Below are 12882 nucleotides of genomic sequence, written 5' to 3'. Positions count from 1 at the left end.
TACAGTTGGTCTGAGGGCGGTCTGTGTTCTAGATGTGGTAGAGTCAGAGCCTAGTGCTGCTTCGAAGCTTTTGTGGCATTTAAATCACATATTCCATTTGAGAAGAGTAGAATTTTTTTTTTAATTTTTATATATTTTTAAAAGATTTTCATTTTTATTTGTCAGAGAGAGAGAGGTAATAGAAGGAGAAGCAGACTCCCTGCTGAGCAAGGAACCCAATGCAGGACTTGATCCCAGGACCCTGGGATCACAACCTGAGTCAAAGGCAAACGCTTAACCAACTGAGCCACCCAGGTGTCCCGAATTTTTTTTTTAAGATTTTATTTATTTATTTGACAGAGTGCGAGAGAGGGAACACAAGCAGGGGGAGGGGCAGAGGGAGAAGTAGGCTTCCCGCCAAGTAGGGAGCCCAACGTGGGGACTGATCCCGGGACCCTGGGACCATGACCTGAGCCGAAGGCAGACAATGTGTGAGCCACCCAAGCACCCCCCGAACTTATTTATAACTTAAATTTTAAAGCTTTGAATGGCCCGTTTACTTTAGCTTTAGCTTTTTTTTTTTTTTTTAAGACTTTGTTTATTTGAGAGAGAGAAGGCATGAACAGGGGGGAGGAGGAGGGGGGAAGCAGACTCCCCACTGAGCAGAGAGCCCCATGGGGGCTCAATCCCAGGATCATGACCTGAGCCGAAGGCACATACATAACCACCTGAGCCACTCAGGCACCAGGACCCTTTAGGTTTTATTTGTGTGTTTGTTTTTTTAAGATTTTATTTATTTATTTTAGAGAGAGACAAGTGTAGGGAGGTGTAAAGGGAGAGGAAGAGAATCTCAAGCAGACTCCATGCTGAGTGCAGAGCCTGACGTGGGCCTCAATCTCATGACCTTGACATTTTGAGCTGAGCCAAAATCAAGAGTCACTCAACTGACTGAGCCACCCAGGTGACTCTGATTAGTCCCTTTAGGTTTTTAATATAAGTTAGTCTCAACTAAAATAACTACTACTTCAAACAGTATGTCATCAGAATTCACATATTATTGGAATAGAATAGGGCTCTTACTAGTTTAAATCAGTCACACATATAAAACAAATTATTAGCCAAATTTGTTTTCAAAATTAAGTAACTATGTTCTGAATGCTCACTCTATTCCAGCACTGTTCGAAACGCTTTCTGTTCACATATTCATTCAGGTAACTGTTATTGATCCGATTTTATAGAATGAGGAAAGTTAAGACACAGAGAAGTTAAGTAATTTGTCCCTAGGCTCACACAGCACAGTGAAAGAATGGTTATTACAATTCATTTATTATTAAAGTGTTCTAAGGGTTAATTTGGAGAGGAGAGGATGTTCTGGAGAGCTGTAGTCTCCCTGGACTTACTACCAGATGGGACAGGCAAGACTCAGAGAACTTTAGTGGGTTCGCAACAAGAAGTTCAGGCTGCTGTCTATCTCTAGAATAATGCGCGTGTGTGTTTATCTACTGAAGGGTAATACCACCTGCTTCCAATGGAGGAAACTGAGTCATTAAACATGTTCTTTGTTCTTGGCCCCATAGAATAAAATACTTGCTTTATAGCAGGGACAAGAATTTTCAGTTACTCTTTGTTCTTCCTAAAGAAGGTATAAAAGCATATTAAATTTCTGTATTCGTAAAGATATAAATTTGTAACATTTCACTTAACTCTTTGGTGAAGAATAATTTGAAGAATTTGTAAAAATCCTGAATCAAGGGGGCGCCTGGGTGGCTCAGTGGCTAAAGCCTCTGCCTTAGGCTCAGGTCATGATCCCAGGACCCTGGGATCGAGCCCCACATCGGGCTCTCTGCTCCGCGGGGAGCCTGCTTCCTTCTCTCTCTCTGCCTGTCTCTCTGCCTAGTTGTGATTTCTCTCTGTCAAATAAATAAAATATTAAAAAAAAAAATCCTGAATCAAAATCTGTGAGCAAAAACAAAAAGCTACAGTTCGTAACTTTTCAAGCGGCATTCAAGAGCAATTAATTACCATGTCACTTCTTACATTATTTTTAGCATAACCTACCTCTATATTGCCTAGTAAAAATATGCAGAGAGCATAAATTACGGAAAGATGTGAGAAATGAAAGTAATTCATTCCCCTTCTGTTTAGAAAACATCCTGGTAGCTCGAGTGGGGCCCAGCGATTCACAGTACGGAAATCCTTTTACTAATTGATGTTTTTAATAATCGGTGTATGTTTTTTATCCCTTTGTTTTACAGCGCAAGACCCATCAGTTTTTTGTCAAATCTTTCACTACCCCTACCAGATGTCACCAGTGCACCTCTCTGATGGTGGGTTTGATAAGACAGGGCTGTTCCTGTGAAGGTAAGAACAAAGTGGCAAGAGAGTGTGACGTTAGAATCCTAGTGTTGGTTCCCTGAACTGTAATCATGTAGCTTTTATTCCCCTTAAACAGTATGTAAGCGCCGGCTGGTTTCTGCTCTTTCTGGTAACAGGAGTACAGATAATAAAGCAAGCACATTGCTGCATGTAGAACAGGGGAGAAACTAGATGGCCCCTAGAAACATTTTCCAGGGGAGACTTCTGTCGTTGTGGCTCGTTCATCTTTGTTTCGTTATTTGGGTGAATTTGTGGTTCTGGGAAAGCATTAAGCGGAGTGGCAGAAGACATAAAGTTATCCTTGAATCTGTTCATTTAACTTCCACCTTGCTTAATTTCTCTAACAAGAGAACTCATTCTTCAAAAGTAGGCAGTTCAGTATCTTTTCAGAAATTTTAAGTGTCTGACACTTTGCCTCAAAAAGATACTTTATTCCCAGTATTTGTATCAGTGGATTTTCCTTACCACTCGACTCATTGATGTATCCATCAAGAGTTCATGGAATTCCTGTCCTGTACTTCTAGACACCGTGATGTAGTTGTGGATGGGGAAAAAGACTGAGAGCCTGCCCTCTTGGAGCTCCCATTCTGAGAGATGGGAGATCAGGAGTCATTTGAACAGAAAACGAAGTATATTTGTCTGGGCACCACTTTATTTTTCCTAAGACTTCTGAAATGTAAATGACTTAAATAATTATAATGGGGCACACTGTTTGGGAATAGTTTATTTATTTATAGTATATTTATTTTTAGTACCTTATTTGGGAATATACTTTTTCTAATCAAATGAAATTTATCACTGTAACAGTTCCTTGTGGTCCCATTTACTAATACATCTTATGATGCTAGTTCAAATTCTAATATTAGTTTCCATTTCTTAGCCCTTAGGGTTGGAAGGGACTTTGAAGGGAAGGTCATCAGTCCACATCAGAAGCAAGCATTCCCCTTGTAGAATGTGCTTATAGTTACTCTGTATTTGATCACTTTGAATACTTTGAATTAAGGATGTGTTGATGGCATCTTAATGCAATGCATTCTATGTTTGATTAGCTCTCACAGTCAAAGCAAAAGATCCAGATTGCATCATCTCAACTAGTCTTGTAGATGCATGGGTTTAGAACCAAAGCAATGCTCTTAGGTTGAAAAGTAGATTTGAAAGTTATGAGCATGCAAAGTGATGAACGGGAATGGCATTTTCCTGGAAACACGCAGAGTGAAAAGAGTACAGGTGTGAGGGCAGAGCCTTAAGAAACAGCTCAGGGAAGGTAAAAGGTAAAGACAGCAAAGTAATCTGAAAAAGGAATGACCTGTGTCATTGACCAGGAAGGTGTGATGGAAACCAAAGGAGAGAATTTGTGCGATTTTTTAAGCCTTGTCCCATTTGGGGAAAATGTCATTTTTTAAGGGTGCCTGGATGGCTCAGTTGGGTAAGCATCTGATTCTTGATTTTTGGCTCAGGTCATGATCTCGGGGTCCTGGGATCAAGCTTTGCAGCAGACTCCACACTCAGTGGACAGTCTGTTGGAGATTCTCTCTCTCCCTCTGCCCTTCCCCCAGCACTCTGTATCCCTAAAATAAAAAAATCTTAAAATAAAATAAAAATACATGTCATTTTAAAGCCTGTTTATCAGAAAGAACCCTGGATAGCTACCTGGCTTTAGGGCCCTTATCATTTCTTATGCGTCAGAATCATTTGCAATTGCATGGTACGGGTTTTTGAGATCGCCCCAAGCCCCCCTCTAGAGTCTCATGTCATGAAATTGTGCCTGTCTTTCCTGGAGAGCCTTAGAACCCTGCCCTATACACTGGGGGGCCACAGGAGATTCTGCCTGGGCTTCCATAAATATTCTGGTAATGTGGTTATAGCCTCCAGAGATTCCTGTCGTTTTCACTTCTTCCTGATGGATTGAAATTAGACCCTGTATAGGACAATTATTTTGTTGCTTCCACTGCTGTTTGTAGGTCAGATTTTTGCCTATTAGTAAAACAGTTTATAACTTGTTAGACACTGTACTTGTGAGCAAGATGTCTTTTGCTGGTTTTGGCAGTACCACTTCGTCTTGGCCCTCTGGTGGTTTCATAATGCCCATCAGTGGGTGTATGGTACATTTTCCTGTGTGCATGCATTCCCGTGATGGTATCGCTTCAGCTCCTCTCTTAATCTTTCCCAAATATTCTCCAGGACCGGCCCTTAGAGTAGAAAGTGTCTAAATGAATATTCTTAGTGTGAAGCCCCTTCCAACAAGCTTAAATATTTTAACTTTTTTTTATAAGATTTTATTTCGTGGAAAGAAAGTGGGTGGGGGGAGGGGCAGAGGAAGAGGGACTCTCCAGTGGATTCCACTCTGAGTGCAGAGCCCATTATGGGATTCAGTCCCACGACCCTGAGATCATGACCTGACCTGAGCTGAAATCAGGCATTGGAGGCTTAACCGACTGAGACACCCTGGAGCCCTACATTTTTTGTAACCCAGCCAAGTCTTGGTAAAACTTATACGTTTAGTTTTGTTTACCCTGTTTCTTACGGTCTCAAGTTCATCATGTGTGTATCAGGTAGAAGTATCATGGCAGTCTGGTTGGTGGCTGGGGGCTTGGGCTCTGACCCCAAATGCTAGGGTTTGAATTCCAGCGGTGCCACTTATGAGTCCTGTGACCCAGGGCAAGTCACACATAAATAGGAGTAACTGTCCCTCTCTTAGATTGTTAACAGAAAAATTAAATGCAGTCAATGAGGTTAACCATTGTTATGATCTTGGTCATAGCTGAAGTATCTGTAGTGAAACCAACAACTCCTAAAGTTTATCCTTAATTTGTACATTTTTAATCATGGAATAGTTTCATTTTCAAAAAGAAGGATTGTAAGGTTTGCCAGATATTGCAAAGATGTCGCTTAATTTCATGTCCATTATTGACCCTGGCAAGAGAAACACTCAGGGCGGATACCAAGTTACAGTGAGATGAAGTGTTAGAGAGAACTCTAGAAACTACTTTTTGGAATGCCAAGTTTAACTCAACTGTTGTATGCACAAGATTAGATTTTTTTTTCCTATGTATTTGCTGCTCTTGATTACTAATGTTAATGCAGAATAATAATATTACAATAATAAAAATCTTTACAATTTCTCATTGAAATTCTTATTAGTAAGCAAATGAATCAGCTCCCCAAATGATAAAACAGTTTCTTTAAAACAAAGCCACAGAGAGCATAACAAATGACATGGAGGACATTGGGCGATGGAGAGGAGAAGGAAGTTGAGGAAAATTGGAAGGGGAGGCGAACCATAAGAGACTATGGACTCTGAAAAACAACCTGAGGGTTTTGAAGGGGCGGGGGTGGGAGGTTGGGGGAACCAGGTGGTGGGTAATAGGGAGGGCACGTGTTGCATGGAGCACTGGGTGTTGTGCAAAAACAATGAATACTGTTACGCTGAAAAAAAATTAATTAATTAAAGACCAAAGAAAAGCCACAGATAAGCATTCATCTAACATAGCCCCTTGTACGCAATGAGCACTCAGTGAATTGTCTTTTTGTAGAAGTGAATTTTTATTGAACATTGTTTTTTCCCCCCTTCCAAAGTGTGTGGATTCTCATGTCATATAACTTGTGTGAACAAAGCTCCAACTGCTTGTCCAGTCCCGCCTGAGCAAACAAAAGGTCCTCTGGGGATAGATCCACAGAAGGGCATAGGAACAGCATACGAAGGTCATGTCAGGGTAAGTATGATTAGGTTGGGTTCAGATTACTCTTTTAAGGTTAATTAATGACTGAAAATAAAGTCGAGGCACCTCACAAATAATACTCCTTGACAGAAAATTAGGCGAATAAAATTCATCTAATAATCTTATTTCACCCAGAGTGATTTGAAAACAAAAACCTGGATTTTGCTTGGAAATAAACTCCAGTACAGTTTTCTGTACTGTCCTTCTTATAACGACCAAGTGTTCAAAACTCCGTAAAGGAGTCTTTGGCAACTGGTCTTCCTGGGGAGGTAGTGTATGCTTATGAAGTGTGAGAGCCTGTCAGGCTGTTCTCTTACTTGTAATCCCGAAGAGCATTTAACGTGTAAGCTGCATTTCATCCTACTCCCAAATGTGACTTTGACGCTACCGAGAAAGAAATCCATGAATGCTATTTTAATGAATTACTAGCGAAACTTAAAAACTTTGTAGAATAAAAATCCGTACAGTATTTGGAGAATGTATTCTTACAGTTTCTCACGTTATCAGTTATCAGTGGTCCTGTGCGTTCCATCTCTGCTTGACCCCCCAGAGCAGCAGTTGGGACGCGTGTACATTGTCTTTAGGTTTCCATCGTTCAGCTACAGAGGTAACGAAGAGGGCGTGATTGACATTTCAGTTTGAGTTGTTTCTGTTTCCCCGAAGATCCCGAAGCCGGCTGGAGTGAAGAAAGGGTGGCAACGAGCACTGGCTGTGGTTTGCGACTTTAAACTCTTCCTGTACGATGTTGCTGAAGGAAAAGCCTCTCAGCCCAGTGTCGTGGTCAGTCAAGTGATTGACATGAGGTGAGCTTTCTAAAGTGAAAATATTTGTATGCTTGTGACATGGGAATAAAAAAGTGTCTAGTTTTTCATCCAGTTACATTGCCATACTTTTATGTAACTCTAATCTCATATTAATAATCTCATGTACTAATATTGCCAGAGTGATGTCATTAAAACCAGGAAGCAAGGTGTCATTATACAGACAGGTTGATGTGTGTTGAGTGAGTTGGGGCCCCGGCCCAGGGAAAAAGAGCAAAGTTTGAATCCAAAAGACCAGCACGAGATGGCTGGGCTAACGGGGGTCTAATGTGTGGTGTTTCGCTATTACCTGAAGGTGTGGATCCTGTTTCCAACATGAGGAAGGGGAGTGCAAACCCCAACATCAGATAGGCTCTAGGAGTATATAGTGAGTCGGGAAACATCTGAATGAGATGGAATATTTCTGGTCTCACTCTGCAGGCTCTTCCCCGCCCCACGCAGTGCTCTCCTTTACCTGGTCTCCTTTACCTGGTCTCCTTTACCTGGTAACTCCTGCACTCCCCCGGGGGACCTCAGGAGCCCCCAGAGCTTCAGCTGCCGCCTCTGTGCTGATAACTCCCACACGGGCCTCCCTCCAGCTCTTCCTCCCACGCTCAGAGCAGGAGTTTCCAGCCATGGCACACGATGGCACCTCAGACACGGCCTCTTCCCCACAGATGTGGACTACGGGGAGGTTGACGCGGGAAACAGCAATGAACATCTGACAGAGCCTGCCCAGGGACTCGCTCTAGAAAGATAGAAGAAGCAAAGACAAGACTAAGACATCAAGTCTCCCAGACCAAGAGACTGATGGCACTAAGACTTAGGAAGTCACAAGGAGTAGATTATTGTGGAGGAATTCTGTTTCAGGTGTTGACAGGAGAGCCAACTGTCAGATAGGCTACATGGTAGGCTCATGAGCTGGGTTGCAGGAGGCAAGAGGGTGCGCCGTTCTGGAGGGTTCAGACCCTCGACTGCAGGTACGGGTGCTGGCCTTGTGACTGCAGCCAGCGGTCATTGTCAGCCGTTGTGTAATGGCCACTGCTAAGTTACCCCTGAGAGATTGCTCTAGGCCCCATCCATTACAGTGGCAGGAAAATTAAATTTTTTTTTAATTCAGTTCGGATGTTTTGTGCAATGAAGTTTTGAGGATTGCCCCCATGTGTGTTATTTGAAGGTACACCCTGAACGCAACACATACACTGACTTCTAATGTTTCGTTTTTCCTTCAGGGATGAAGAATTTTCTGTGAGCTCAGTCTTGGCTTCTGATGTTATTCATGCAAGTCGAAAAGATATACCCTGTATATTCAGAGTGAGTGTGTGTGCTGTAATTTGATCACTGAATTATGTGTTCTTACTGAATATGTATTTGGTCTCTCCGTATAGGTCATAAGCTTACTAGGAAATACTAAATCCTGCATCCCTTAATGTGTCTTACACCATCCAGTACTGGACTGTACAGTCAGTTAGTGCTAAGTAAATATTTCACTGGTCAAACACCTGTAGAAAGCATGGATATTTGGCTTCTAAAATAGGATTCATCTTGGGTGTTACTTTTGAACCACAATTCCCTTTCCAAAAAAATATAAGTTGAGTAAGTGTGAGGTTTCTCAAGTTTTTGAAAAAGAGGTTTCTTTTTAAAAACTCATTTAAAAAATTAATATTTTATTTCTATTGCTTTGTAACAACTACTCCAAAACTTAGTAGCTGAAACCAGTAATGACTTATTTTTTACCATTCTCTGGATCAGCTATCCAGTTTGAGTGGGGTCGACTAGGGTCACTCCTGTGGCTACATTCGGCTCATTTGAGGCTGGCATATCCGAAATGAACTTGCTCTTGTATCTGGGGCCTTGCTGCTGGCTGGCAGCCGGACGATCTCCGCGCTCTCTCTGAACGTTCTGCATGTAACCTGTCATTCAGTCATCCGGCTGACTATGTGGCTGGTCTGCAAGAAAACAAAAGAAGCTACCAGATCTTTCTTTTAAGGACCAGTCCAAACCAGGCACACCTCCCGTGCATCCTGTTGGTCAGAGCACATCCGGGGCCAGCCTGGATGTAAGGGGAGGGGAAATAGACTCCCGAGCTTGATGAATAGAGTTCTGTAGGAAGAATTGTTGGTAGGCATCTTTGGAGGCCGTCTGTCATGCCACAGGGCAATCTTGAATTGGTGAATTAAGACAATAGAAGTTTAAAAGACCACAGCCCTCATGTTATGCCCGTATGCTAAGTGTGGGTCTATGAATCTTATATTTGGGAAAGTCACCAACAGAGCCTGAAGAGGCCCACTGGCCTGGACCTGATTCACATAGTGGGACTTTATGGTCACTGCTGCTTAAAGCACTTTTAAGGGGGGGATCCATATACATAAATTTTAATTCCGTTCTGATTGTAAGTATGATTTGTATAGTGATAAATTTTCATGTAAATACCAACTCAAATGATCTGATCTTCTCTCAAGTAATGTGAGTTATATTATGAAGTAACAGAATGTTATTGCTGACTTTTTAAAGCAAGTTGAAAGTTGGTTTGGTGTAATGCTTCTGAGCATGGACCCACAATCCCCATCTGGTAGGACATGCTTGGAGACCATGAGTCTCTGTGCCAGAGTACTTTCATATGTAAAATCAGGATCTAAAAGCAATACCCAGCTCGTACTTCGCAACATGCTCTGATCACTGCTCAGATACTGCTCAGTAAATGTCAGCTGCGGTTGATGTGTGAGTTTGGATAAGGCATTTCTCAGTGATGGCATCCTGGCACTTGACAGCAAAGAAAATTAAAAAATGGTTACTAACATTTGAAATGGTATCTAGCTAGCTAGCCGGATAGTACTGGTATCTGCTACCGTTGCTTTGTCCCGAATTCTGAGGCGAAGACTAGTTTTTCTCCTGATTAGGAGAGCTGACCTCCTGTAAAGGTGTCATCTGATGAATGCTCATTTTGTTGACCAGAGCCTGGTCAGCTAGCATCAGCATGCGAGTGCAGGGTGTCTGTTTTCTAACACAGGCTGATTGAACTGTCCTAGGTCACGGCTTCCCAGCTCTCGGCGTCTGACAGCAGGTGTTCGGTCCTGATGCTCGCGGAGAGTGAGAGCGAGAGGAACAAGTGGGTGGGCGTGCTCAGCGAGCTGCACAAGATTTTGAAGAAAAACAAATTCAGAGACCGCTCAGTCTATGTTCCCAAGGAGGCTTATGACAGCACTCTGCCCCTCATTAAAACAACCCAGGCGGCTGCAATCATAGGTACGGACTTGCCCATTGACTGTGTTACCGTAGTTGCCGACTAACCTACCGTGTGAGCAGAGCTGGCTTACAGCTAGGAAACCCCAGTGTCCAGTGTGTCCTGTGTGCTGCCCCGGGTAGACAGGAAGGGTCCACTGAGTGAGCGAGGCCGCTGAGAACGTGTGTTCGGTAAAGGGGAATCAGTACACTTTCCAAGTGCATTTTCTTTTGAAAAAGCCGCAGTGCTGAAGATTAACCTATAATAATCTATTTTCTGCTGTGTGACTTAGAACAAGTTGTTTAACTTCTTAACGCGTAAGTTTTGAGGTAAGATGGGGGTTCCAGTTACCTCGAAGAAGTGATGGGGAAGCTTTTGGAAGGCAAGACACGTGACACAGGGTACCCTGCATATCAGATGCCCTCAAAAAATGGCAATTTATGTGTCTGGAGGTTTAAATTTTTGTCTTCTTATGAACCTGTCCAACTCTTCTGTTACTTGCTAATAAATAAGGAAAAGCTAATTAGTAGGGTTATGCCTTCCGCAATTTTCCCCCCCAAAACAAGAAACAGAACTAGGCCCAGGGTGCTAACAAACTAGGTTTTTAATTTTTTTCGTCTTTTATTGAATGAACATTTACTACTTTTTGTAAGTATGGATATACGCTCTAATGATTATTCTGCTAAAAAAAGACCTGAAGTGACATTTACCATTGTCATCTGAAAGGAGATTTCACAGTACAAATTGTTATTGCAATTTTTAAGTGACTTATTTCAGTTTTTTGCACCAAATTTCTTTATTATCTGTTTTGTTCTATTAGTTTTACATGGTTTTACCTATTAACAGTGTTTCATATTCATGTCTTCTGTAGATCATGAAAGGATAGCTCTGGGCAATGAAGAAGGGTTGTTTGTTGTTCACGTCACCAAAGATGGTAAGAGAAAGTTAATTACGCAGAGTAATGTCCAACCAGATATTGTTGGACAATTCTGGACTCCAGATTCTAAATACTAAAAAGAACAGGATTTGCTCTTCTGTATTCTGTAATTGAAATTTTCCACACCTAATTTGATGTGTTTATGAATCAAAAGATATCCTTTAAAATTCTTCAGTTGTCCTGAGTTCTTAAACTTGCACGTATGTTTTGTGTTTCTTTTGTCGTTTATCAGCTCTCCTGCGCAGACTCAGGTGGCATGCCTAGAAATGTCTGTGGAAGATACAGCCCGATTTGTTCTTGCTTTGTTAGTGCTTGAAGAGGTAGCGGTCCTTAAAATGTGTTCCTGTTGGGGGTGTTTTTCCCCACACTTAATACACAGATTTTTTTTTCCCAGGGAGAAGTAAAATACTGAGTGAAATATAAAAGAACTAGTTTGCTAGTGTCCTATTTTCAGATCAAGTGAGATCTTGGGAAAACACTGCATTTAAACTGTGTCTGTTTGTTACCCACAGAGGTACCTTCAGGGGAGCCTGGGGGGCATAGTTGGTTCAACGCCGACTCTTGGCTTCAGCTCAGGTCATGATCTCCGGATCCTTGGGGATCCTTGGAGGTCCATGCTCGTGGAGCCTGCTTGAGATTCTCTCTCTTGGCCCCTCCCCCCTGCTTGTGCACACACATGTGTGTGCTCTCTCTCTCTAAAAAAAAAAAAGAGAGAGAAAGAAATACCTTTAGTGAAATATGCCTTACTGAGTTTTTAAAATAGGAGCACCGTGGTGAAGTTGCTGAGAATTTAGTGCCAGTGAAGGGTTTTTTCCTACAGATGCGGCCTGCTTTATCACACAGGGACCCTTTGCCTTGGTTGCCAGAAATCATGGTGCTGAATTTAACCCCTCACTTTAGCATGGGTATAATGGGTTATAATTATATAATGGGTATAATTATACCTTCCTCTTTCTCCGCACTGATTCAGAGCCCATTCTTCTGGATGTATCTGTGTCTTTATTGTAAGTTGATATATCGTTTTGAGTGTAATTGGGATATGATTAACAAATAAAACATTATTCTGCATTTATTATCATTTCTTTGCCTAGAAATTATTAGAGTTGGTGACAATAAGAAGATACATCAGATTGAACTCATTCCAAATGATCAGCTCGTTGCTGTGATCTCAGGACGAAATCGTCACGTGCGACTTTTTCCCATGTCAGCTTTTGACGGACGAGAGACTGATTTTTATAAGCTGGCAGAAACTAAAGGGTGTCAGTCCATAACTTCTGGCAAAGTGTGCCATGGAGCTCTCACGTGTCTGTGCGTGGCTATGAAAAGGCAGGTCCTCTGTTACGAACTCTTTCAGAGCAAGACCCGTCACAGAAAATTTAAGGAAATTCAAGTCCCATATAACGTGCAGTGGATGGCGATCTTCAGTGAACAGCTCTGCGTGGGGTTCCAGTCGGGGTTCCTCAGATACCCCTTGAATGGGGAAGGAAGTCCGTACAGTATGCTCCATTCAAATGACCACACACTATCATTTATCGCACATCAGCCGATGGACGCCATCTGTGCCGTTGAGATCTCCAGTAAAGAGTATCTGCTGTGTTTTAACAGCATCGGGATATACACCGACTGCCAGGGCCGGAGATCCAGACAGCAGGAGTTGATGTGGCCGGCAAATCCTTCCTCTTGTTGTAAGATTCTCTTATTTTGGCTGTTTGACCTTTTTGTCCCTTTCCTTTTTCTCCGTCTCATCTCCTAAATATATTCACTATTAATAACAGATTGTTTTTTAAAGTCACTCTTAACGTTTTGCCAAAGTGTCAATTAGGTTGTTGATCTAAAGTGATTCTCTGT

At 42.1% G+C, this 12882-nt stretch overlaps 1 protein-coding gene across 19 annotated transcripts in view; it reads left to right on the top strand.

Moving 5' to 3' along the window:
- Positions 1-12882, top strand: part of CDC42BPA (CDC42 binding protein kinase alpha) — a 318157-nt gene that overhangs the window by 283323 nt on the left and 21952 nt on the right. For all 19 annotated transcript variants that reach the window (XM_045983612.1, XM_045983604.1, XM_045983610.1 and 16 more), the window contains 7 exons: positions 2235-2340; positions 5932-6068; positions 6738-6877; positions 8107-8188; positions 9904-10120; positions 10969-11031; positions 12126-12719. In XM_045983612.1, the coding sequence (XP_045839568.1) occupies positions 2235-2340; positions 5932-6068; positions 6738-6877; positions 8107-8188; positions 9904-10120; positions 10969-11031; positions 12126-12719 (1339 nt within the window). The remainder of the gene's footprint in view (positions 1-2234; positions 2341-5931; positions 6069-6737; positions 6878-8106; positions 8189-9903; positions 10121-10968; positions 11032-12125; positions 12720-12882) is intronic.

Source organism: Meles meles, chromosome 17 (assembly GCF_922984935.1).
Source record: "Meles meles chromosome 17, mMelMel3.1 paternal haplotype, whole genome shotgun sequence".
Taxonomy (NCBI): domain Eukaryota; kingdom Metazoa; phylum Chordata; class Mammalia; order Carnivora; family Mustelidae; genus Meles; species Meles meles.
Note: the sequence above shows the minus strand (reverse complement) of the source record. Positions and strands in the feature narration are given on the sequence as shown.